This window comes from Hylobates moloch, unplaced genomic scaffold, assembly GCF_009828535.3.
Source record: "Hylobates moloch isolate HMO894 unplaced genomic scaffold, HMol_V3 SCAFFOLD_18, whole genome shotgun sequence".
Taxonomy (NCBI): Eukaryota; Metazoa; Chordata; class Mammalia; order Primates; family Hylobatidae; genus Hylobates; species Hylobates moloch.
The window spans coordinates 11,035,566-11,062,941 of record NW_026652293.1 but is presented as its reverse complement, the minus strand read 5'-3'; the positions used below and the strand labels follow the sequence as shown (position 1 = coordinate 11,062,941).

Sequence of the window (27,376 nt, the reverse complement as noted above, 5' to 3'; positions counted from 1 at the left end):
TGGGAGGTGGAAGCTGCATTGAGCTATGATCACGCCACTGTACTCCAAACTATGTGAAAGAGCAAGACCTTGTCTCAAAAAAACAAAAACAAAACCAAAAACCACACACACACACACACACAACCAGGTACTAACACTCTCTTAAGCAACTTCAATCAACCTATGTTCTCCCTCTACATTCCTTCTGTAAAATATACTCATGGTCTTGGCCTGATGAGCACCTGTGGCCTGCTCTCACCAAGTAGTATTTGTTCCTAATCATATACTAGTTAACTTGTTATAGTAACTATGTTTTAATTGACTATTACATAAACCAATGAAATGAGTGTGGAAAGTTTTTATAAAAACCAGATTGTCTATTTAGGTGAGTAAAATTCTTACAAGATTGGAGAAAATGAGTAAATATTTAGAATTCTAAAATCAAATTCCTAGGCCAGGCATGGTGGCTCATGTTGGGAGGCTGAGGCGGGTGGATCGCTTGAGGTCAGGAGTTCGAAATCAGCCTGGCCAACGTGGTGAAACCCTGTCTGTACTAAAAATACAAAATTAGCTGGGTGTGGTGGTACATGCCTGTAATCCCACCTACTTGGGAGGCTGAGGCAGGAGAATCACTTGAACCTGGGAGGTGGAGGTTGCAGTGAGTCAAGATCGTGCCATTGCACCCCAGCCTGGACAACAAGAGTGAAACACTGTCTCAAAAAAAAAAAAAAAAATCAAATTTCTTTTGTTGTTCAAATTCTTTATGCATTTTAAAGAAGCTCAATCAAGCTGACATCATAGATAACGCATTATGGCTATTATGAATGAAGGCCCTCATCCCCAAACTGTAATTTTTCTCAATTTTAGAGTTTATTAAATGGATATACATATTTATGATTTAGGTTAAATATATCTTTCTCATCTAGTAATTTAACTTTATTAACTGTTGAACTACTTATCCTGATCATATACAGAAGGGGCGTGTGTGTGTGTGTGTGTGTGTGTGTGTGTGTGTGTGTGTGTGTGTGTGTGTGTGTGTGTGTGTGTGTGTGTGTGTGTGTGTGTGTGTGTGTGTTCGCAGCAGAATCATGGGCAGTGAAAACGTATTGGCAAGGACAGAAAGGAGGCACGGTTTGAAACCGCACTCTTCTCCAACTTCTAGCTAGGTTAAGTTTGCCAGGAGCTAAAAGTTTTGGTGTTTAGAGGGGTGCCTTTGGACATTTATTTTAAATAGAGAAAATAACTTTTGTTTCCTCGGAAAGGCAACTTTTTAATTTCTCAATTTTCCCATCCGAGGGGAGGCAGAAAGAATGTTCTTTGGCCTCCACTCACCTGGAACAGGTCAAATGACCTCACCATTCCATTCCTCTACTGCAATGCAGCCGGTTATCCTGAAAATAAGAAACACACCCAAACTCACCACTTTCTAGCCCTTCATCCTTGCAAAATTAACCCAGAACACAAGCAAGGAGCTGGATTATCTGTTCTGTTGTTGACTGGTTTTAAATGTTCCATTTATACTGATAAAAACGTAAGGTGCATTCCTATGTAAGCAATATTGAAACATGAAAAACTTGTTCACATAAATTTGAAGGGAGAAGTGAAAATATACACTTTACAAATTGATTCTTTACATCTTGAAGATGGATTTACAACGGTATTACTTTACACAAATTCCTACTTTATACAATTTTTTGTTTAGGCAGCTTTTCAGTAACATTTCTATAAGTTACACATGAAGCCTCCCAAAAGAAAGCTGAGCAGCTTAAAAGAGCCACATGCAAAGGATTGGTGACAGAGGGGCAAAGAGGGCGAAGCCATCACTCTGCTGCTTCATAGTCACTAGGAATTGAGGGACCCTGACCCTCATGCATAGCTCAATAAAGGCCAACACTGGGATCTTCATTGCTTTCCTCAGCTCTTCTTCCCAAGAAGCAATGTTTCATCAGAAGGGATTGGGTTTTCTGCAGCACTATGGCAAGGAAAGACTATTTTAATATAGGCTGACACTAGCATGGACTAGCATGTAGTCAGTCTGATAATGAATAACCAGCTCTGGCTTAATGCTTTACAATGGGCAATGACTCTTAAAATCCTTGTTGTCCAATTCTGTCTCCTGTTACAGGTATATAGCATCTGGAATCCATTCTGGTATGTGCTATATGGCAAGAAACATAGGCAAGACTGAGCCCAGAAAAACACCCATGGGTACTAAATACCAATCAATGCCTGCTCCAAGTCAGAAGCAGGTCTTAACAGACTGCCAAATATCCATCAAGATTTTTAAGTGGGATAAAAAGAGGCAGAAACCCATTACAAAGGGCCTTCAGAGTACAACCCGAATTGGTAGAGAGCCATGTTTCACCCTCTTCCAGGTAGAGATCTACTCTATTCTTAGGCTAATCTCGCACTAACACCCAAAGGGCCATGTTGCTTTTGATGGTGGGTATAATGGCAAATTAGGTGCATTTCAGACACTTCTGCCAAAATATCCAAAGCCTCATTTTCTTAAGCTCTTCACTGGAGAATGAAGCAGGGAAATTCAGGTGTTTAACAACCTCCATCACCGCAAGTAGCATCTCTCCTTTAGGGTAACTTGAGATAGAAAAATGAATCCCACCTCCTAGGATACTGAAACGAAGCTGTAAAGAAGTCAACTTCCTTTACAGCTAGTCCAAATTACATAACCTTTCTCCAGGATAGAGGCTACATATAATCAAGCCCTTTATTCTATATAAGAAATCCCCCCAAAGTCTAATCTGGAAGGAAAAACAAAAAACAAACAGTATTCACTTAGGTGAGGTGGGAGGCACACCTCATCTACCCTTTCTTTCTTTACCCACTGACCCTCCTTCTGGCTCACGCTCTAACTTAACACAGTCCCTTCCCCTCCCCCACCTCACAAAGCTGTAGGACTACTGAGATGGAAACTGAAGTGTCAGTTTCAACGTGCATTTTTATCATTTTCCCCTACAAGTTCAGAGGTTTCTCTGGTACAGGCCAGCTTCACAGCTAACATACAATGAAACATGGTTTTTAGATCACATCAGTCTGTAGTCATTTTAGGGATACAACAGAAGGCATAAATTGGAAAGTAAACGTTATCTGTGTTCATTAGTAGTGTGACGGTGTACAAGGTAGGAGGAATACTGTAGGAAAACTGGAAGATAAAACCCAGGCTTTGTTATTTACTAGTAGTACAGTATAGCTTTGGGCAACTGACATTCTCTTTAAATTCAGCATCATCACACGTAAAATGATCAGTGGTTCTCATCCAGGGAGGGAGTGGTTCAAATACACACATGCCTACCTTTTCTAACTCACTCAGAGATACAAAGATCCGACTTCCTCAAAGATGCTATTGTCAGGGACTGTGTACCACCCACAGGTGAAGAAGAAAAATTAGTGGGGATGGGGGCAGGGGTTGTGCTTACTAAGATGGCAAAAGCTCTCTAAAGGCAGTGGCTTTATATTAGCAGCAGGGTCTCCTTTTAAGCTTAATTTCTCAATGGAAGGTGAGGACTGGGACAGTTGGCATCCTACCTCAATGTCGGGGATGATGGAGGGGGTTCTAAGAATTTGAATACTAACAAGGCCAAACCACGATGATTCCAAATTGTACTCTGGAGACTATTCTTCTCTATTGGCCCCAGAACCACCATCAGACGAGGAGAAACATCACAACAACTGCAGAAAACTGCAGACAACTAGAAGTCATTCTTAAAGAGATTTAATTATTTGAAGTGCATAAAAGGGGAGGGTACATTTAAATCTCTGCTATATCACAAACTGCTGTTTTTGTTGTTGTTTTATTAAAGACCCACCAGTTTTACTCATCTTCAGGTTTATGGCTATAGAATATGGGGAAAACAAAAATTGGCAACAGAATAGGAAAAAGTAAGCAAAAGTCTGTTCACCAGAATGTCTTCTCCACTGCAGAACAGAGCCCTTTAAAAAAGAAAAGCAAGGAAAATAGCTATGGGCTATCCACAGCCAGTAATGATAGCTACAGTTAGAAAGAAATGAGAAAGGAAACCAGGAGGCAGAGTCTGGGAATTCACAAGTCTCCTCTCAAGACATATACTAAACCCGGACCTCTATGAGGATTAATTTTCCTTAGATTTCCTTCCAACATCTTAACCCTAAACCAAGTTCCCCTGTCAATTGAAATATAATAAAGGCATCATTCCACAAGGAGGACTGATTTGAGGACTGAAGTGATTTGCCAACATTCTGAGAAAGCTTATTTTAAAAGAGCACGGCTTTAAAGATAGGTTCTAGTCCTTGAAGACAGAGGGGTTCTTTGTTAGTGAGGGCTGTAGGCATATGGCCCACCAAACAGAGCAGGACACAAAAGAAGAATCCCCTAATGTTGTTTGCAGGCTAACATCCACTGCTACTGCAACCTGGTTGGGCAGAGGCAAAAGCAAGCAGCCCCTTCTGGCTGTGCAACAGTAGAGGGGCAGAAGAAGCTGTGCTCTAATGGCTCTAAATAATCAGCATTTAGTGTTATGTTAGGACGAAGGATTTATTCCACAATATAAACTGTAACATTTGATACAAGCTACCAAAAAATAGGGGAGAAAGGAAGGGACAGGGAGAAAGCCAAAATACAGCTGTGGCAATTACTTACAGAGAAGTCTCTTTTCTACATCACTAGTTCATCAGTGACACTAGAAACTAGACATTTGTGTTCTGTACATCAATCGCTAAAGCACCAACACACTGTTTGGAAGTTTGTTTTGTTTTGTTTTAATTCCAGCCACTGAAACCAACACAGAAGTTATTGCTCAGATAAATAAACCTAGTCTACCAGGAAAAAGAAAAGTGGATAAAGGAAAAGAAGAAACAAACAAAAACCCCCAAAGTGAAAAACTTAAAAATTTCCCCAATGTGGTAACAGAGTAAACAAGGGAGAGCTTCCTCAAATGAGGATTTACTGGAATTTCTGGTGGGTGCCCTTTTGGGCACTGGAAGTGAGTTGGACTCTTAAGCTGGTAAATCCCAGAGAGAGGTAAAATTTTAATGCTGTACATGAAAAGGTGCAAGCTTCAATGCCTTCCAAATTGGTGGGAACCCCTGCAAAAAACAGTTAGCTTTTTAAACCTCAACAACCACAAACAGCTCTTAAGGAAAAAATACAAAAAGTGTCAAAAATTTTTTTAGTTGTTTTTTCTTTTCTTCAAAGAGTCCTGGAAAAATGATCCCGTAAGGAATAGAAATAGCACCGTTTACAGGCTGGCTTGAATACCAGTCCTGTAGCTTTGCTGAGATTTGAAGAAATCCTCTTGGTTGGAGTCCTGAATTACATTAAGTAGGGGGGTATCTGTTTTTGTGTTTTTACTTTCGGCTTGGTGCGTCCTTCACAGTACAGCGCACACAGATGTAGTCTTCTTTCTCTGCCATCTCTGGGGAGACACCAACACAGACCTGATGAAACCACTGATTGCAGCTGCCATCACACTGGACCCAGTCCACCTGGTTACAAAGAGCAGGAAGATGGGGTTTTCAGAGGAAAAAAATGGATTCAAAATTGGGCAGGCCAGCCTCAAGAAATTCAGGCCGTTTGCCAGTAACGGCCACTGTCCCACCACTGGGACCTCTGGCACAACAGCTAAGCCAAACGAGTGTAGCTGGCCCCCTAGCCAAAGCAACCGAGTCAAAGTCATTCTTCAAGTCATGTCTGCTTTGGGGTTAAGACAGCGCTGCCCTGTGATATGTAAGCCAAAGGGCATCACATCAGCATCCCTCCCACCTTCTTAGCGCCGGGAAGGTGAAAGCTGGAAGAGCAAGAAAAGGAAAAAGGGAAGAACAAGAGTTTCTTCAAGAAAAGGGAGGAGACCCAGGAACGATGGTAAGAGCACAGATATCAGTGGGGGAAGGGCTGAGCAATCCATTCAGATCAGCTCAAAGCAGATAAGCAGAGGAGAAAGACCCAGCGAGATGAGGTCTAGCTTACAGGGTTTCTGAGTTAAGGGAAAGCACGTCCTCTATGGCCCAAACCTCACTGACCTCATCTCCTTCTGGCTGCAGGCAGCTCACAGCTGGGCAGATGGCATCTTCATCCTCAGAGTCTTCCTGTTCAGAATAGGATGTGTCTGAGGGCAGGGAATGAGTTTCAGCAGAACGAACTAATTCATAGCTACGCTCTCTCTCTAACTTGAAATTGTTCATGTCCTTGGGGTGGCTCAGTTTGATTTTCTTCTTTTTGGGGGTCCGCATTTTCTTAACTCGTTCCCACCGCTCACTGGAGAGGCCCTCTCTTTCCAGGCGTCTCTTCAGTTTTCTCTCAAGACTGTTAATTCCATCTCGCTTCCCTCGGCAACAGTCATTCTGGGTGGAAGATAGGAAAGTTCAATTTTAGCCTATGGGTCACCTATTACTAAAACTAATGAAGCTAAAGAGAACATGTAAATTAGAAATCAGATGATCCCCCAATCTACACGGGGAAAAAATACTGCATCTTAACCACTCCCCTCCCAGTCTTATATAAGACAACCAGTTTGGGTTTAACATACTTCCTTCCCCTGTCACTGTTAGTGCTACCAAAGGATCACTGGAAAAAGGAATGTTAAAGACGTGATTAGCTTTCCAATTAACCAACCAATACCAGAAGATGGAGAGGTGCCCACTAAGAGTCTTCCTTTCACCAAATCCCTGAATGACTAACTACTGTATAGTTTCTGTCTGGGTGTTTATGTCTATCCTTTGACCTATAGGCTCCTGAGGAACCACACTAATAATCTTCCTTCTTGAAGGATGTACACCCCTACATCTTACAGGTGTAAGGTGCATTAACTGAACACATTCAATGATCATGCCATACTACTTGGTATCATAACGAAAAATGAAATTCTAAATGCCAACATCAGCCCTCATGCTATCTTTAGTGAAGTTCTTCCCTAATTTGGCTTCAGGCTTCCTAGTAGATTTCTATCCTAACTATATTCTCAGGGGCCTTAAATGTGATGGGTCAGTTAGTTCACTAGAAGGAAGTGGCAGCAGCCGCAGTATCCTTAACTATGTTAAGAAACAGGACATTAAGGAGTATCCTTCAAGTAAGTCAGCATTCAAAATGGGTCCTCCTCAGTCTAATCACCCAGTCCTCACACCAGCTGTCTGGTTATGTTTCGAGGAGTAAAATAAAGCATACCCACACCCCAGACTGTGCCTTGCCCCAGAAGCCTCTCAGACACTCACCTTCTCACTGCTGGGTCTCACTGGTGAGCTTCGGTCAGTCTGCTGAGCAGGGCTTGGCTTTGCAAGTAAAGTCTGGTAAAGTTCCTGAATTTCAGGAAGGGATACCTGGAGCAGCTGGGCTTCCATCAATAGTTCATTCACTTCTGGACTAACGCCTGTAAAAGACCAGACCAAATCAAAATGGTAACAACAAAGGGTGTTTCACATTCACATTTGGGTTTATGAGACAAATAGGAGGACTGCCCTTAATACCACTACTACCCTCTCCTTCTTAAATTACAAATTACCTTCAGTTGAAGTGAGGTTTACTTAATGTGCCTAAAGCCACAATATAATAAACAGAGCCAAAACTAGATTTCCTAAGTCTTCTGACTACTAGTATTAATTATACACTGAGGCCGGGCGCGGTGGCTCAAGCCTGTAATCCCAGCACTTTGGGAGGCCGAGGCGGGCGGATCACGAGGTCAGGAGATCGAGACCATCCTGGCTAACACGGTGAAACCCCGTCTCTACTAAAAATACAAAAAATTAGCCGGGCGTGGTGGCGGGCGCCTGTAATCCCAGCTACTCGGGAGGCTGAGGCAGGAGAATGGCGTGAACCCGGGAGGCGGAGCTTGCAGTGAGCCGAGATCGCACCAGTGCACTCCAGCCTGGGGGACAGAGAAAGACTCCGTCTCAGAAAAAAAAAAAAAAAAAAAAAATTATACACTGAATCCCCTTCTCATTTAACTTATTGCGAATGCAGAAGAGATTGTACTTCTGCCTTGATGGCTTCTAACAGAAAGCAAGCAAAGAAACAGACTGATGGCCACAGTGTCAACAGTCTTGAGTAGATCAAGGAGCTCTAACCACATTACTAGACACACAGTGAGATGCTATGACTAAGGATCAGGACTCTAGGAAATGTGGATTATCCCTAAGATTCTCCACAAGTCTCCTAAGTAATGAAGCAACAACAGAGCCCATGACTTAGCATCTGACTTAAAAGCTTGGTGTTTATCAGCTGGTGTGGCATGAACCCTTTCATCCCTGAGGACAATGGATATAAAGTCTTCCTCTCTGTTCCTTTGCAATTATAAGCCTTCAAATAGGATCCCTTCCCTATTTTGCAAATACATAATAGCCTATATCCTACATTTCAGCATAAAGTCCTTTTTTATAGTACTTGATCATCTATAATAAAAACCTAGTAATACAAGATCACTCATTACTATACAGCCCTCAACATAATAACAAAATACAAACCATGGAGGGGGATACAACTTCGTCCAGTTGAGAAGGGAGAGTGCAAATATGAGGTTCTGTTGTCCCAGTCATCAGGCAAGGAAAATGACGTTGTGCCAGGAGGCTGAGATACCTAATGGACAGAAAACATTTTATAATAAAATCTCTTCAGGATTAAAAATACTCCCATTAGTCCAATGACAGTAGCTTGCATTACCCAGGCAGGCAACCAGGGGGGAAAAAAAAACAACTTGATTTTCCCCTATTGAAGAGTCTCCTGGCATTTCAGAACTGGCCAAATCAACTCATATCTTCCCAAAGACCAAGCCTTTAATCTTTCCAGTTCTACTTGGACTAATTTCAGAGACGTAAAGAAGACCATTGGGAAATAAGCCACTTTCTCAGTGTGAGAACAGATCATACAGCCTTTTAATCCTTTTCTAATTCTCCTTATTGAAGATTAAAATATGATGAACACATATGTGCCCCTTTGAGTAAATCAAATGAGGACCTGTCAGAAATCATCCATAACCACTTTCCTATCTTCCTTAGTGTTTTATTAAAGGAGCTAGGGGAAACACTCCTTTGACCATGAATTAATATAAGAGGCGTGTCCTTTCCCTTTACTAAGAAAGGTAAACTCCTAGCACATCCTGGGTAAAGAACACCAAAGACTCCACTTTGGGAGTGTGCACGAATGCCACAAGTCATCTAATGCAACAAATATTTAATTCATCATCTATGTGTCAGGCACTATATTTCAGAAGCCTGCAAAGAAATAAAAAACCAAGGAAACACATATGACAGACTGTTTTTTTTTTTTGGTCTTCATCTTTATCAACAATTTAACTCATAGAATCCATGTGTCTGTGCTCATATGGCACAAGAGAGTTGTGTTATCTCTGGTACAGAGATGTTTACCAACTTTAAAAACCATCAGATTAACCTCATAAAGATTGAATACTGCCTTCCTGATTGTACTTTTCTATTGTCTTCACATTCTTTTACTGCAGCCACCTATGGAAGATGACAGAAAACTCTGCCCACCCAGTAGTGATGGTCAAAAGAATCCAGCTTTTGGCAGAAAGATCACAAATCGTGTGTAACCCAGGAGCTTTCCTCTGAAATAACACAGTGCTCAAACACTTCTTTCAAAAAATATTTTCTCTTAAAGCGCAAAAAGAGATAAAAGGCAGGAAGTGCTTTCCCTTTCTACTAATTGACTTACATGAGAAGAAGCAGGGTAAAAAACTTTTTAGCCAAGCAAAGACTTAAAGATACATCATATACGTACATGTAAAATATACATGGGTCAGCACACATATAAATGAAAAAATTATTTTGAATAATTTTTGAAATTATGTGAAAAGCTAAATATGTGCTCTATAGAAAGAGTGCCTGGGAAACAACTTCTAATAGGAGCAGAGGAAACTAAAAGGATATGTTATACCTGCATGGTCTTGAAGTGGGAAGCTACAGGTAAAGAGAGTGCTGTTAACAGTAAAGTGATCACACCAAGGGAATAGCAACACCAAAGCTACAGGTTCGAGAGAAAGGTACAGAGCTTTGCAAATTCCAACAACCCAACAAGGAAAGTCCAGATTCACCTTGTTTGTGTCTGACACCTGTCCTGCTGAGGCTTGCCATCTGCTATATAACAGTCCTGAGCCCACTCGATCTTGCACAAATTTAAGATTCCCTGATGAAAGCAGTTGCTGGGCTCTGTGCTGCCAGTTCACCGTTCTTTCAATCATATATCGAAGTGCATCTCCCTCAGGAAGGCGAACTCGGATACGCTGAAGAGAGGCGAGCAGGGGCAGAATTTTCTCTAATGGAGGTTTCTCTGACCTCCGACAGTGGGGACAAAGCCAGATTCGGGGGCCCTGTGAAATACTGGGTACCGCCACACAACTGGTATGGAAAGCATCCCTGCAGAGTTCACATTGAATCATAGGGGCAGCTGGTGCCTTCTGACATAGGCAGATTTTTATATCCACATCTTGGACAGGTGACAGCAATTTCCCTTCATTGGCGAGTCTGAGAGACTGCAAGGCTTCCATTTCCCTTAGGCGAGCTTCCCCGAGAGTTGCCATCTGAAAAAGAGTTAACAATCAAGGATGATGTCCTAGATAACTTGGCCTTCCCCTAAAACTCAAAGTCCTGGTGGTTAAGAGCATGGGATCCTAAGTAGATCATCTGTCTTCAAAACCTGACTCTGCCTCATACTAAGCTGTGTGAGTGACCTGGTGCCACGTATTCCACTGTGGCTAAATTTCTGCATGTGTAAAATGGAGGTGATAATAGTGCCCACCTCACAGGGCTGAGATGACAGTTAAGTGAGAGATGTGGGATAGGACACTCTTTGCCTGGCACATAGTAAACAAGTTCTCAAAAAATCTGTCACAGTTAAAAAACCATTTCCAATCATCACATCTATCCTCTTTCAAATTCATCATGATTCACCACATGAAGCACCCTTACAAGGCCAGAATAAACTCTCCATTATCTCTATTAAAAAAAAAAAAAAAAAAAAAAGCCTAAAAGCAAATCAAGTAAAGACCTTTGTTATTTTTTTTTAAAAATCCACTTCTTTTGTAAATATAATACACAGGTAATATGTGTGGGTTTGGCCAGGCGCGGTGGCTCACGCCTGTAATCCCAGCACTTTGGGAGGTGAGGTGGGTGGATCACGAGGTCAGGAGATCGAGACAATCCTGGCTAACATGGTGAAACCCCGTCTCTATTAAATATACAAAAAATTAGCCGGGTGTAGTGGCAGGCGCCTATATTCCCAGCTACTCGGGTGGCTGAGGCAGGAGAATGGTGTGAACCCAGTGGGTGGAGCTTGCAGTGAGCTGAGATTGCGCCACTGCACTCCAGCCTGGGCAACAGGGCGAGACTCCATCTCAAAAAAAAAAAAAAAAAAAAAAAAGGTAATATATGTATGGGTTATATGATAACAAGGTAACTTCTGACAGCTTAGAGATGGAAAGCAAATGACTAACCTTTGAGTTCTACCATAAATTAACAGATAATACGTGAGGAGAATTCTTAAATCAGGGGTCTACAGACAGATGGACAGACTAAAATCTACGAAAGATACTGCATATAAAGTTTCAAACCAACATATATATACATCTCAGGAGAGGGGGACTGTAACTTTCAGTTAGTCTTTATAAAAACAAACCACAGATGGAATGGAGGACCTCTGATGGCAGAAATCTGTCTAGAACCTGACTGAATACACAAATATACACTAAAGAACATCTGTGTCAAAATACCTAAATAAATCAAGGCAACCCATGTCTATCACAAGAGGTCTGGCAGCTACAAAGAAATCAATGGGAGAAGGTGTCCGGATCCACAGATGAACCCATTCAATCTAGTCCCAGTAGCAGGTATACATTCCTACTCTAGAACGGGCAATGCTTCGTGCCATTAACAGCATCACATAGCTATCCCTTTTTTATCCTGATAAGGTGCTTAATGTGTAACATTAGTTATACATTGCTTTATCTTCTTTAAACTATCATCTTTGAATCAACAGTATTTACTAAATGCAGGTCAGAGATGTCAGGTATTCCAGATGAGTATCAAAGTATCCAGTAAACTTTTAAAAGTACTTCTTAATTATAAACTAATAAATTAGCATTGCAGTTTCATATATCTATTAATATTAGTCTCAATATCTTTAGTTAGCATTCCTGGATCAACCCACAGACACTAAACAAGACTGTTTCTGTGTCTGCAAGACCCTGACTGGGAAGCCTACCCTGAATCTTTCCCATCTCTGTGCATCTTACCATTCAAAACTCTTAACACTTGACCATTTTCAAAAAGTCTTTTTAGTAAAACTGAACACTTTCAAGTTACTCTACTTGCCTTCTCCAAATTCCTATAAACCAGAAAGGGTTAGAAATTATTCTTCCCAATAACACAGAAAGGAGAAGAAAAAACCCCTACATACAGCTGAAGCAGTCTCTTTGCTTTCAGTTAAAGCTCTCTCCAGGTCACTCAGACTTTCTAATTTGGTGCTTTTTTTCTTTCCATTTGGCAAGGGCTCCTTTAACTTTCTCTGCTTCCTTTTCAATCCCAAAAGGCCAATATCACATCGAGGACACAGCACCTAATGTGGGACAAAGCACAACCAATGGTAAAATAAATTTCAGATAAAGCATTATGTAGAAGTCCCAAAATAAAAGCCTAAGCAGTAAAAAGGATGTGCATTTCTTAGTATTGAAGATTTTCTTTGGAACATGCAACCCTGAGACTCTCCTTTACAAAAGGAGGAGGAAGACTCATAAAAGATCAACTGATTCCTGATTCAATTAAGTAACAAGTTAAAAATGTGATATATACCAGCTGATCCCAGTCATGATGCACAAGCAAGTTTACAGAAAATACAAAAAGTGCAGTTAAAGCACTTTTAAAAGATGGGGGAGATCATTTATCAGGTGGGTGAAATTCAGGTGGGTGAAGCACGGCCAAGTTTAAGAGTCCAATTTCAACACAGAGGAATTTCACCCAATAGGAAAAAATTTTCTTCTTTAGATACTGTTATGCTAAATGAACCAAGAAAACAATTAAAGGTTGCTTCACCAGAAAATTAGAAGAGTCTCCCTGGCTTTACTGGAAGAACAACTCACAGAATATAGATTAATCTGTGATGTCATCTTTGTATGTGATGAACTGCATGTTTTACCAAACTAGGAGATCTAAGGTCTTGCAGATGAGCTGGTTGTAAACTTACCTCTAAGAGAGAATATGGAGAATTCTCAGTCAAGAATGTATTAACAGCACATTCTTTCCAAGCCTGAACCTCAGCTACTAGGGTTTCCAGTCTTGGCAAAGAATTCAGATGTACCGGGATAGATCGGCCTCGTGTAACAAGTTCTATGAGTGTGTCTAACACTGGCACACGTCCTCCAGCCTAATAAATCAAGAAAAATTACAGCAGTTTAGAAAAAAGAACACTTCTGGCCGGGCGCGGTGGCTCACGCTTGTAATCCCAGCACTTTGGGAGGCCGAGGCGGGCGGATCACGAGGTCAGGAGATCGAGACCACGGTGAAACCCCGTCTCTACTAAAAATACAAAAAATTAGCCGGGCGTGGTGGCAGGCGCCTGTAGTCCCAGCTACTCGGAGAGGCTGAGGCAGGGGAATGGTGTGAACCCGGGAGGCGGAGTTTGCAGTGAGCCAAGATCGCGCCACTGCACTCCAGCCTGGGTGACAGAGCAAGACTCTGTCTCAAAAAAAAAAAAAAAAAAAAAAAAAAAAGAACACTTCTATGAAAAACAGGAAAAGCTTGATTCAGATTGGTCCATTGAGTACTTCAGATTACTCCATGATCTCAACATGCTAAATTCACAAACATTGACTAACCTGCCAGCTGACCAATGATGTTGGGGGTAGAAGTGACATTTGTTCCTTCATTACATAAACACTTAGAGAACCTAGTTTGGGTCTTTTGTTGGTGGTGGTGGTGGTGTTTTTTTTGTTTTGTTTTTGTTTTTTTCTTTTTTTAAGACGGAGTATCACTCTTGCCTGGGCTGCAATGCAGTGGTACAATCTCAGCTCACTGCAACCTCTACTTCCTGGGTTCAAGCAATTCTCCTGCCTCAGCCTCCCGAGTAGCTGGGATTACAGGCATCAATCACCATGCCCAACTAATTTTTGTATTTTTAGTAGAGACAGTGTTTCACCATGTTGGCCAGGCTGGTCTCAAACTCCTGGCCTCAAGCAATCCTCCCACCCTGGCCTCCCAAAGTGCTGGGATTACAGTGAGCCACTGTGCCGGGCCTAGAGAACCTAGTTTGTGCTAGGCTCTAAGGATACAAATGTGAACATGGCATATACTGTGGTCCCTTTGTTCTATTTATACCCTTCTAAATTCACTCATCTCACTGGTTCCTATTGACAGTTTGAAAAAAATTTCAACAGAAATGAAGGTTTGTAGTAACTCAAGACTTTCATACTGAATTACACAAATAAAAAGCAACAAAACAATATTTTACCCCAATCTACTCACTAATGATTAATTAAAGCAACTCAATATAAATTATTCAGGAAACTAAAATATAAGTTGAGACAGCCCAGTGGTTCTCAAACTTTAGCATGCATAAGAATCATCTGGAAGGCTTGTTTAAACACAGTTTCCTTAGCCCTATCCCCCAAATATTCTAATTCAGTGGGTCAGAGGAAGGTCCATAAATTTGCACTTCTAAAAAGTTCCCAGGTGAAGCTGCTGTTGCCGATGCTAATACTGCTGGTCTGGGAACTGTATTTTTAGAAAGAGATAGCCAAACTAGAAGGAGAGTAAAAGCATTAAGGTTATGGAGTATGAAATGCATTGGTGTTGCTCTAATACAATGTAAAACTTAGCATCACTAATGGTAGGTCATCCAGATATGTCTCCTGTTGTGATGCAATATAGAATATACAGTATTACCTGAAATTTTAATGCATTATATTAAAAAAATGTTTAACTTGGATGCACCAGGGCTTTAAAACTAACTTTCAATTTATAGGAAATACAGAGAATAGAACACTCCACAAAGAAACAATCAAACAAATCCAGAAGGTGGAGCATACCATGGGATAACTGTCTAGTCAGTGACATGAGAAAAAGTGGCGCGGGGAGGAAAATGCTACAAGATTAAAAGAAACTTAAACAGATGACAATTTGGTGCAACAAGTGTTTCTGGGTTAGACAAACAGCCATAAGGGACATTTTTGGGACAACTAGGGAAGACTGGGTAGGTTGATATTTTGCTGCCTTTGATATTTATTCTTACAGGATTAAAACTGTTAGGGCATAAATGTTCTAATGGACACTTATGAATGTGACTCATAAATTGATGCTATTCATATGATATTTAATTTAGAAATCCGAGTACTTCCTATGTGTAAAGCAGAATACTGCATAACATTTAAATAATCCACCTAATAGAAAGTAGTTCCTTGTTGTTAGTCATGTGTATTAGTCCTTAAATATATGATGCAAAAAAAAAGGCTACTTTTTCAGGAATGAAGCAAAACTTGCCTTTTGCCCTTAATGGCACTGTTGCAAACATAGTAAGTAGCATATACATATAAAATATGAAGGAAATAAACTCATCCAGAAGCATGCCCTTGCTTTCTGATTTTATATGTCAGCCTCTCCTTATTGCCATGACCTCACCTTCTGGCTGCTAGCAATCATGGAGTAAAAAGGAGGACCATGACTAAAACGAATTACTATAATACCAACTATCATTGACAAGTGCCTGCATCTCAAACTCTCATTCACAAAATTTATGTCCATAGTAAATGCTTTCTTTGTTTTTGTTTTTTTGGCTTGCTGGAGTCAGTCCTTAATTATGTAATCTCCTCAATGTATCTTCTTTTCCCTATCAACAAGAACAGATGCCCAGATGCAACCATTTGTCTAGAATTTGTCCTGTTTGGTATTTCTTGTTAGCAACTAGCCAATTAACACCACTTAAAATTACACAAATATTCAGAAAGCCATATAGTATTTTTATTTCTAGCATTTGAGGACTTCAACAAAATAGAACTTGAGACTTTTTTTTTTTCTCAGTAGGTCTGTAACACCTATTGGTTTATGATGATAAGAGATAAGGGAAGACATTCCCCATCAAACACTTTTCAAATTAAGTCATTCAGCCAGTTGTCTGAAAACTGGGAAAATCATATTAAAGAATGCATTCTTTTTGTACCTTAACAATGCTACAAGTGAATTTCATTCTTTTTTTTTTTTTTTTTTTTTTTTGAGACGGAGTCTTTCTCTGTCCCCCAGGCTGGAGTGCGGTGGCGCGATCTCGGCTCACCGCAACCTCCACCTCCTGGGTTCACGCCATTCTCCTGCCTCAGCCTCCCGAGTAGCTGGGAATACAGGCGCCCGCCAGCACGCCCGGCTAATTTTTTGTGTTTTTAGTAGAGACGGGGTTTCACCGTGTTAGCCAGGATGGTCTCGATCTCCTGACCTCGTGATCCGCCCGCCTCAGCCTCCCAAAGTGCTGGGATTACAGGCTTGAGCCACCGCGCCCGGCTTGAATTTCATTCTTTTTTTAAACTTATATACAGGTCAGTAAGTATAACATCTAGCATAAAACCAAATACTTGATGGAAATGACTGGATACTTTGGATAATTACTTTGGAACTGGGTAGGTTTTATTTCTTTTGTAGGGTTGGGAGGGTACTTTTAAATCACTACTTCATGAAAATTCTGGGCCTTGGGGCTTAGTTTGGGCATTTAGTCATATAACTAGATTCACTGAATCTGCTATTACTGATTGTCTGAACTTCAAAGTTGTAGACAAGCCAACAAGAGGTAATCATACTTATCAAAGAGTAGAAAACTACTTTCTCTCACTACTTCATTGTTAGCTCTTTTGCTTCAATCTGCAGTCAAGTCCTCGAGTTTGTTATGAAAGACTCCCCAGCTCCCAGAAAAAGTTGGTGACACTGTCTAAGCTTAAATATTTGAGACAACTGGTCAGGATAATAGCTGGTAAGTACATCCAAATAAGTATGAATAGAATTAGTCTTCTGGTCAACCCCTAAAATACTGAAACTGTGCAGTGAGATCCAACGTATTATTCTTCACAACTTTCCAATATTGTTCTTTATGGATGCACTTACACATTCTGTATATACTTTTTAAAACCAACCTGCAGGGCCTCTACATCCTGAAGCCAGTCTCTGGCTCTCTGCACTGAGTCTTTCAGAGCCGCACCATTGGGCAGATATGCAGGGATCTCTTCGATTTCCTTTACTGCCGTAGCAAGGCTATTCAATGAATGTCGTGGCCTACAAAATGCAAACAAAGACTTCTTAGCATTTTATACGATGGTTCATTTTTCTTATGGTTACCAAAAAGACTATCATTTCAAAGGAAATTCAGTATGGGAAATAAATTTTTTCAAATGACATTGTCTATTCCTGTTGAAAATTATCTGCACTGTTTTCTTGCAGAACAGTGCCTATTAACTCTCAGACTTTTCTCTTTAAGACTCCTTGGAACCGTATTAACTGTGAGTTTAAACAGCTTCACCTATTTGTAAATATTTTCCTCTCTCAAAGACAGGATATTAACAGGATCCAGGGAAATTTCATTAAACCAACTCTAGAAAAGGTGTGTCCAATTGAATTATTCATTTTATAATCAGTAAAACAAGAAAAAATTAACATTCTTTTATTCAGGTCCCAAAGCAGCTCCAAATATCTCAGCTATTTCTACATGTCTTCCACATGCATAATAACCGCAGCTACTGAGCACTTGCCATACACCAATCATTGTGCTCTGTGTTTAAGATGGAGATAACTGTCCAACCTTCCCAAAGAAAGAGAAGTCTGCTTTTTCACCTGGCCTTGAGGAGACTCTTGGCTTTGTCGTCCCAGTGCTCTGATACTGTGAGCAGTTCCTGCAGCCGGGCCATAGCTTTCTCCACTGCTGAATACGGGGCCAGCCCTACCCCTAGGTCTATGAGACGTCTCATATCATCTAAAGTAAGGGAGCTGGGGTCTAGGCAAGCTTGCTGCACCTCTTCTAGCCAACGGGCTTGTTCCAAACGGATACGCATCTCAGCAAGCTGTGGAAGTTCAACATCAAATTCAAAGCTGACATCTAACAAGTCCTGCAGCTCCGCAGCACTAGGCATTTCCTCAGAGAGTAGTTTCTGACTATGCTGTTGAAAATCTTCTACACGATTCAAGAGATCCTAAAAAAATACACAGGTTGTTGCATTAAAACAGTAATTTCAGTAACTGGCTTCTTTCAAACTTAGAATCTTAAATTCATATTCAATGAGATCCCATTTAATTTTAGTAATAATATAGGTAAACAAGATAATACATAAGCCAACTGACAGCAAATACTAAGTGACTATAACAGAGACCTTATCCCAACTTAAACTAGCTGAAGTCACTTTCTTTCTTTTTTTTTTCTGCAACCTCCGCCTCTTGGGTTCAAGCGAGTAGCTGGGACTACAGGCATGCACCACCACGCCTGGCTAATTTTTGTATTTTTAGTAGAGATGGGGTTTCACCATATTGGTCAGGCTGGTCTTGAACTCCTGACCTTGTGATCCGCCTCCTCAGCCTCCCAAAGTGCTGGGGTTACAGGTGTGAGCCACCATGCCCAGCCAAGGTCACTTTCAAAGTAAAAATTTCCAACTTTATTTCCCCTGTGGACCTACTATAATCTCTTTATATACACATACCACTCAATGAGTTATTAAAAGCATCTGCAAATAAATGTACGTATTAATCATCAAAGATTACTTAGTAATGTCAGTCGAGTTTATATACAAAATACAGGATTACCAAAGTATTCTCCCACACATCCCTCTATGGTTACCTTTAGTAATGGTGTCTGACTGAGGACACATGGAAGAGCATACAGCTGTGTTACAAACTGCCGGAGCTCATTCACTGTCAACTGATTTTGGGATTTCCCTCCACCAGATCGGTATCTATAAAGACAAAGGCCCAAGGAAGCCATATAAGAATATATATATGTCCACCACACCCAGGTGGTCCCAGAAATTCAAGACAGGAGTCACAACAGGTTTCCAAACATAGATGCCAAAGAATCCAAACTCACGCAGTCAGAAGCACATACCTAGTTTGCCTTTTGCCATTAAGCAATTGCTGCGCAACAGAGGCACACTTCTCTGCATCCTGTGTGACTAGGCGAAGGTGTCGCAAAAGATCATTGTCTGGGAATTTCTTCATTTCAGACTCTTCAATTAAAGCCTTGAAGCTGACAAGGCCTAGGAATGAATAAAAAAGTCATATTTTCTGTAATCATTATGTTTATTACTACTGGTATGAAATTCAGAGGAGACTGGTTTTGTCAGTTCTTGTCTAGAAATGTAACTTACAAATTTTTGCAATGCTTTAAATTATTAACAAATTTGTTGATTTGGTTTTTGCAGGGTGGTGGCTGAACACGGAGTTTTTTAAACAAGTGCCTAGAGTTGAACTTAAATATAAAAATGCTAAGACCTGACATGTTTTAGGGTGGGTACAGTGGCTCACGCCTGTAAATCCCAGCAATTTGCAAGGCCAAGGCAGGAAGATCACTTGAGGCCAGGAGTTTAACATCAGCCTGGTCAACACAGCAAGATCTCATCTCTACAAAATTAAAGAACTTAGCCAGGCATGGTGGCACACAACTGTAGTCCCAACTATTTGACAACCTAAAGCAGGAGGATTACTTAAACCCAGGATTTCAAGGCTCCAGTGAGCCATGACCATGCCACTGCACTCCAGTCAAGATGACAGAGCAAGACTCTGTCTCCAAAAAGAAAAAAAAAAAAACAAAACACACCACAATGAGATATCATCTCATACCAGTCAAAATGGCTATTATTAAAAAGTCAAAAAGTAACATGCTGGCAAGGTTGTGGAGAAAAAGGAACGCACATACACTGTTGATAGAAGTGTAAATTAGTTCAACTATTGTGGAAGACAGTGTGGTGATTCTTCAAAGATCTAAAGACTGAAATACCATTTGACTGAGCAATGCCATTACTGGGTATATACCCAAAGGAATATAAATCATTCCATTTATAAAGACACATGCATGTGTATGTTCACCGCAACACTATTCACAATAGCAAAGACATAGAATCAACCTAAATACCCATCAATGATAGACTGGATAAAGAAAAATGTGGTACATATACACCATGGAATACTATGCAGCCGTAAAAAAGAATGAGCTCGTGTCCTTTGCAGGAACATGGATGGAACTGGAGGCAATTAGTTAGCAAACTAACACTAGGAACAGGAAAGCAAATACTGCATATTCTCACTTATAAGTGGGAGCTAAATGATGAAAACACATGGATACATAGAGGGGAATAACACATGAACACATACAGGGGAACAACACACAAGGGAGCCTATTGGAGGCTGGAGGGCAGGAGGAAGGAGAGGGTCCAGAAAAATAACTAATGCGTACTAAGCTTAATACCTGGGTGATGAAATAATCTGTACAACAAACGCCCATGTCACAAGTTTATCTATGTAACAAACTTGCACATATAACCCTTGAGGTGAAAAGTAAAAAAACAAAAAACAAACTATATTTTCATAAGAAAAAAGAGAGAGAGAGAGACAAAAAGGGTAGCAGTGACTTTCAAAGGGAATGACAAGTGCCAGGGACCTTAACCTTAATTAGAACTAAGAAGTGATAAACTACCATTTCAGAGACTCCTGATTTAGTGTCATGCTGCCTTTGTCACAAGATGTTTTGTTTTTGTTTTTTTTTTTTTTAAAGATTTCAATGTCTTTGTAAGAAATGTGAAATTTTTATTTCTGAGACAAAAATAAAGGTTTCCTAACAATATCGTTTTTGTTAAGTAAGTGATGTTGCACAACTCATATAACAAAATTTCACTGTGATGTAAGGGCAACTGCCTTATCCACTCTCGATTTTAAAACCTTCTCTGCTGGTGCTCTGTAAACCTGGCTATGTAGAGGGGCTAACCAGGGATGAGGTCAGGCTGTTTCAAGAAATGTTTTGTTGACTTTAATTTGGCTACATCACAGTGAGCCCCAATTTGCCAATTACCAAGTCACTTTCTATATCACATACTTTTCTTCTTGTTGATCTTTGCCTCCAAAGCTTCATTCACATTCAAGGCCCATTCGTTGTAAGATTCTGCTCGAAGCTTCAATGCATTCATCATAGGGTAGAGATCATCCAGCGTGTATCTATACCTGGAAATAATACCACCACACTTAGCTTTGAGACGTGTAGCTTTGGAGAAAACTAGATGTTTTATACTTAACATTTCAGCCCTAGAACTGCGATATCATTGAGCTTTTAATAAGGATCAACTGTTTTCCACAGGAAAAAAAAAATCATTCGTCCTACTTACCGCAATTTATATTTATAAGGAGGACAGGAACACAATTCTTTTACATGATGCAGGCAAACAAGCAGGCCAGGTTTACAAGAACAGGAGATGGCAGACATGAAGCATGTAGTTTTGCATTTTACACACTGACGTTCATCATCTGGCAACAGCTCAAAATCCATTCTTTCCGAATCAATCACTCCCTAGAATAAAGTATACTTTAGAGAGACCTCCAAAGGATAATATAATCCACCAGCCCAAGACAAACATGCAGTAGTACTTGAGTTTGGGAAAAAAAAAAAAAAAGCTTTACCAAAATAGGGATGCATGATTAAAAATGTGTGGCATACAAAGAAACAAATGACCTAGCAAATACAGGCAAGTTCATTTGTCTAGGGAGATCTCCTTTTTCAGACAAGGCAGGTCCTTATGTTTGGTCATTTTGATCTGAGTATGAACACCACAGGACTGTAAAACTACTGAGATTAGTTGTCTGTTCTACTCCAAATTAGCCTTGTCCACATTTTGGGTATAGATAAGAGGTATACATAAGAGTAAAAGAAAGGAATATGCTTCCTACTTCTGAGGAAATATGGAGAATCTATTAAAAGGACAAAAACAAAAGGAAAGAAGACGGGACGAGTGGAAAAGACTATCATGCAGAAATTGAGTTTGGGAAGATGCTGAGCGGTCTCTTAGCCTTTTACAGTAAGTTATATGAAAGGATGTCATTACCTGAATAGTTAGAAAATTTGTGCAATAGGAAAGACTAAAGTCATAATTAAACATCTCCTCCTAGAAGACTGTCAGGAAAAATAATGTCTTGAACCAGTAAATTTCAACATAATCTGTACCACCGAACATATAGAGAACCCTTCTTGGATATACCTTTTGTCATTTAAAGACCAAACTTCTATCACCTTTTTTCCCTATTTAAAACTGGATCCTAATCCAGCCTTGAGAATGCCAGTCAGTTTATTAACTACTGGGCTTCTTTCTTTTATTCTCTTATCCTGTATTTTAACCTTTTAACTATTTCATATCTGCCAATTATATGGGCCAACAAAGATGAGGAAGGTAAGGAAAATGCTAATTAGATTTTGGTTTTATTCTTGAATTGGTCATTAAAAGGGACTTCATGGGATGCAGAAAGTTAACATTTTTGTTTAAAATAAGATTAAGGACGAACTCTACGGATTTTAGTTAAGAATCAATCATGTAGTTCACACCTCATTTTGATTTTTAAATTCCATATATGGAAAAAGTCTCAGAGTTCTAAAAATGAGCTACCAGTTTTGATGTAAGACTTTGGTAAGTTACTTAAACCCTCTGGGCACTATTTTCCCCCAACTGTAAAATATAAGGGGGTAAGATAGGTGACCTGCTGTTAAAATATAATGGGCTGCAGAGAGCCAATATTCCAGGATTCTATCCAAAGAGGCAAATATTAAAAAAAAAAAAAAGTATTACTATTTGCAGATATTATTATTCCAAAAGAATCCATGAAAAAGTTACTGGAAATTAAGTGAATTTTTAGCAAGGTCTCAGGAGACAAGGTCAATATACAAGTCAATTGTCTCTCTAAATACTAGCAATAAACAATTAGAAATTCAAAGTTTGTAAAAGTACAATTTATAATAGTGCCAAAAAACATGCAATATAAAATTATACTATGTTCATGAATTGGAAGACTCAATATTATTATCAATTCTCCCCCAAACTATCCATAGTTTCATGCAGTCTCAATCAAAATTCCAACAGGAATTGATTTGGTGGAAATCAATAAGCTGATTCTAAAATTTATGTTAAAAAAAGTAAAAGAGATAAAACAATTTTTAAAAAAAAACAAAGTTGGAAGACTCATACTACCTGATTTCAAGACTTCTTAGAAAGCTACAATAATCAAGACCATTTGGTATTAGCAATAGAATAGATGCACAGATCACCAGAACACAATAGAGTCCAGAAATAGACCCATACTTATGTGGTTTTCAACCACATAATTGATTTTCAACAAAGGTGCCAAAGCAATTTAATGAAGAAAAGATAGTCTTTTCAAGAAATGCTGCTGGAAGAACTAGATATATCCACATGCAAAAAAAATGAACCTTGACTCATATTTTTGAAAAACAAAAATTACTTGAAATAGATGAAAGACCTAAATGTAAAACTTGAAACTGAAATTCTAGATGACTTTTTAGGAGAAAATCTTTGTCACTTTGGATTAGGCAAGATTTATTAAATAGGAAACCAAAAAAACATGATTCACACAAGAAAATAATTAACAAACTGGACTTCATCAAAACGAAAAACTCCTGCTTGCTGAAAGACACTGGTAGGAAAATCAAAGACAAGCCACAGACTGGGAGAAAATATTAGCAAAACACCTATCTTATCAAAAAAAAAAAAAACAAAACTGGTATGCAGAATACATAAAGAATTATTACAACAATCAAATTTTTTTAAAAAATAAAGGGCAAGCCAGGTGTGGTGGCTCACACCTGTAATCCCAGAACACTGGGAGGTTGAGTTGGGTGGACAGCTTGAACCCAGCAGTTTGAGACCAGCCTGGGCAACATAGTGAGACCCTGTTTCTACAAAACATTTTTTTTAAAGGGGCAAAACATTTGAACAGCTACTTCAAAGAGACATATGTGCATGTGGCAAATAAGATAGTGAATAAAAATTAAAACCACGAGATACTACTATACATCTATTACAATGGCCTCAAAGAAAATAGGCTTTAAAAAGACTGCTTAAAATGATATTAAAGTGCGTAAAAATTTTACTAAATAATACCCAATGACAACATGCAGTTGGATTTCCATAAGCCTTACCAATTTACGGACAGTTTCCCTTAAAGCTTTCTCATCCTCAATCATAATGGCCATGTCTTTCTGAACAGTTGAAGCCACTACAACATCTAGTACATCAGCCTTGGAAGCCATCTTGCAGATCATCTCATCGTGGGAAAACACACAATATCGATGAAGCAAGCGATAATGCTCCACACACTGTCGGCCTAATGGCAGCTGTATCAAAAGACGGAAAGAAAAAAATAACATTCATCTTTCTTCTATTTCCAAACACCTCTGACCCATTATTATCAAATTACCAAATATCACACTATGGGTCTTAACACGTATCATTTACCAACCCTTAAATCAGACTCTGGGCCAGGCAGATGGCTGACACCTGTAATTCCAACACTTTGGGAGGCCAAGCCTTGCTTGAGTCTAAGAATCGGAGAGCAGCCTGTGCAGTATGGTGAAATCTCACCTCTACAAACAAATATAAACGTTAGTCGGGTGTGGTGGTGCACGCCTGTAGTCCCAGCTACTCGGGAGGCTGACGTGGAAGGATTGCTTGAGCCTGGGAGGTCGAGGTTGCAATGAACCATGATTGCACCACTGCACTCCAGCCTGGGTGACAGAGCGAGACTGTCTCAAAAAAATTAAAAAAAAAAACAAAACACCAGACTCATAAGATTCCTAGCCTAGGCCCTAGGCCTTATTTATCTTTGCATCCCAAAGATCTGTAATGTTACATATCTTAATTAAAAAGTGGTTTAAAAAAAAAAGACCCAGTATATTAACAATGTATTAGTATCTACAACAATGCAGAATCTAATTTGAAGTATGACCTTATATACTTCCTGAAATAATTGTGCTGAACTGGTATGATCAACCTACTTCAGGGAATAATATTCTGAAAAACTACATAATGGGAAATAAGCATAGATATAGCAAGTGCCGTTATAACAAAGTATAATTCATTAGCTTTAACACCACTTAATCTAGAACTTTTTAGGTAAATGAAAAGTATTAATACAAATATAAAAATTAAACTTTACAACTAACTGAAACCAAATGTGTCCTTAAATTGCTGTACTGTAGATAATGTAAGCTAGTACTATACAAAGCCTTTAGACTGGAATTATTTATCAGTTTGCAATGAGATGCTCAGCTTCAGCCAGAATGTAAATCAACAGACTCCTTTCTTCATCAAGAAAGTCTTGCTACAAAAGAAAAAACATCAGCTGAACTAAGCAGTATGCTTAGGTAATTCATGCTTGATTTACACTGTGGTACAAGTGCTTTATCTCATTGTGGACTGGTAAACAATTTGCAGACTGACCAGCTGAGCAGTAATGGGTCAAGGCAACTATCCGTGTGACATTTGTTTTTTTGAGACAGAGTTTCAGTCTGTTGCCCAGGCTGGAGTGCAATGGTGTGATCTTGGCTCACTGCGATCTCCACCTCCTGGGTTCAAGTGATTCTCCTGCCTCAGCCTCCCAAGTAATTGGGATTACAGGCGCCCACCATCATGCCTAATTTTTGTATTTTTAGTAGAGATGGGGTTTCACCATGTTGGCCAGGCTGGTCTCGAACTCCTGACCTCAGGTGATCCGCTCACCTTGGCTTCCGAAAGTGCTGGGATTACAGGCATGAGCCACCGCACCCAGCCCACATGACACTTTAAAACATTATATTCCATTTCCTCAGGAAAAACAATAAATTTGAAAAGGTTCACTAAATTGTAATTACATACCCAATCAACAGTGCAGAAGTTAACAGCCTCAGCAAAATTAAAACCCTGGTTAAAACCACTGTGGTAGGCTCTTGGAAATGTAATCACAAACTCCCCAGCACACTGATTAGTTCGGTAAACCTGAAGAGACAGAAATTGAAGATTTTTGAGTTTCTTAAAGAGTGACATTGTTACTAAAGACAATCTGGACACAGACTATTAGATACTTTTCAAAAAAAGGCAGCTTTCTGAAATTGAGCCAGAAAAAACAAATTACTAAAGTAGAAAATCACCTAGAGATACTAATTTATGTCACAAGATGGAGCAGTATCCCAGACTACCGAAGTTGATTAGTATCTGAACACAAAACAAAAATGTCGCCACATTAAGGTTCAAGGTATAACTTTTAAAAACAGCTACAATTAAGAATATCCTAATATATTATTACTACCCTCAAGTAGTATCTTCTACCACCAATTAAAGCAATCCCACTCTATTTCAAGAATCTCATAACATACAGAGCTCCTCCTCATTTGGAACTCAAACTTACCTCCCATCATTCCCTTCTTCCTACCACCACCCTCACCCCAAAAGTACCTATATTGCTCTAGGCACACAAATCCTTATACTGAACTTATTATTATGTAATAATATTAGATTCCTTTTCAAGCGTCTATATTTCTACACCAATGCTTACCTAGTGTATGGTCCCCCAGAACAAAAGCATCAACATCCACTAGGAGCTTGTTGGAAATGAAAATCCTCAAGCCCCACTCAGACTAACAAAATAACAGGATCAGAAATTCTAGGGGTGGAGACCAGCCATCTGTGTGATAATACGGCCTTCAGGGTTCTGTGTAAAGACTACTACCCATCACAGGAACACCATATCTTCTACTTGGAATACTTCCTCCTTCCCTGACTCTGCCAAACATGATAATTTATCAGAGTTCCAGCTCCTACTACAGATGTCATCTCATTTACGAGCCCTTTCTGATTCTCAATATATTGAGTTATTAGATCAGTCTCATAGTTGGCACCACTGTCAAACCACACCACCCTTCCATTATCTATATAAACATTATCTTTTACTTCAGATTGTGAATCCCTAAATGCACAAGGAGTTCATTCATCTATCTCTGTAGGTCCAGAATCTAACCTCAGACGGTTTGCTCAATATTTAAAGAACCAGGGTCAGGTCTCAATTAAAGCAATCTACTCTTAACAAATTGGAAAAAACAGTCAACATGAGGAAAGAAAAATATTATGAGAAAAAATACCAACTATGAGGAGATGGTGAGATTGTGGTGCTTACTGGTGATTATTTTCTAAGCTATGGTCCATGCATAATTTATAATGCCTAAAATGAAAGTCCTTTCTGTTGTCTCCATTGACTAGCCTATGAACCCAAAAGCATAAACTTAAGGTCACAACAAGTTCAAGAATTCACTTTAACACTGTAAATGTATAATTTACATTTTATTTAGCTAAGATGGACTCTTCATACATTTCAATATGGCCTCCCAAATGTCTTCAGAGTATTCTCCAAAAGGAAGCCAGTATAGTTGTGC

At 39.6% G+C, this 27,376-nt stretch overlaps 1 protein-coding gene across 5 annotated transcripts in view; it reads right to left on the bottom strand.

Moving 5' to 3' along the window:
* Positions 1-3,693: 3,693 nt before the first annotated feature.
* Positions 3,694-27,376, bottom strand: part of KDM5B (lysine demethylase 5B) — an 83,272-nt gene continuing 59,589 nt past the window's right edge. For all 5 annotated transcript variants that reach the window (XM_032136940.2, XM_032136941.2, XM_058430518.1 and 2 more), the window contains exons 13-27: positions 25,827-25,946; positions 24,113-24,307; positions 21,297-21,478; positions 21,011-21,135; positions 19,028-19,178; positions 18,764-18,878; positions 17,770-18,125; positions 17,076-17,214; positions 13,154-13,333; positions 12,371-12,529; positions 10,011-10,496; positions 8,425-8,536; positions 7,180-7,334; positions 5,992-6,312; positions 3,694-5,457 (exon numbers count right to left, since the gene is read on the bottom strand). In XM_032136940.2, coding sequence (XP_031992831.1) covers positions 5,320-5,457; positions 5,992-6,312; positions 7,180-7,334; positions 8,425-8,536; positions 10,011-10,496; positions 12,371-12,529; positions 13,154-13,333; positions 17,076-17,214; positions 17,770-18,125; positions 18,764-18,878; positions 19,028-19,178; positions 21,011-21,135; positions 21,297-21,478; positions 24,113-24,307; positions 25,827-25,946 — 2,934 coding nt within the window. In that variant the 3' untranslated portion in view covers positions 3,694-5,319. The remainder of the gene's footprint in view (positions 5,458-5,991; positions 6,313-7,179; positions 7,335-8,424; positions 8,537-10,010; positions 10,497-12,370; positions 12,530-13,153; positions 13,334-17,075; positions 17,215-17,769; positions 18,126-18,763; positions 18,879-19,027; positions 19,179-21,010; positions 21,136-21,296; positions 21,479-24,112; positions 24,308-25,826; positions 25,947-27,376) is intronic.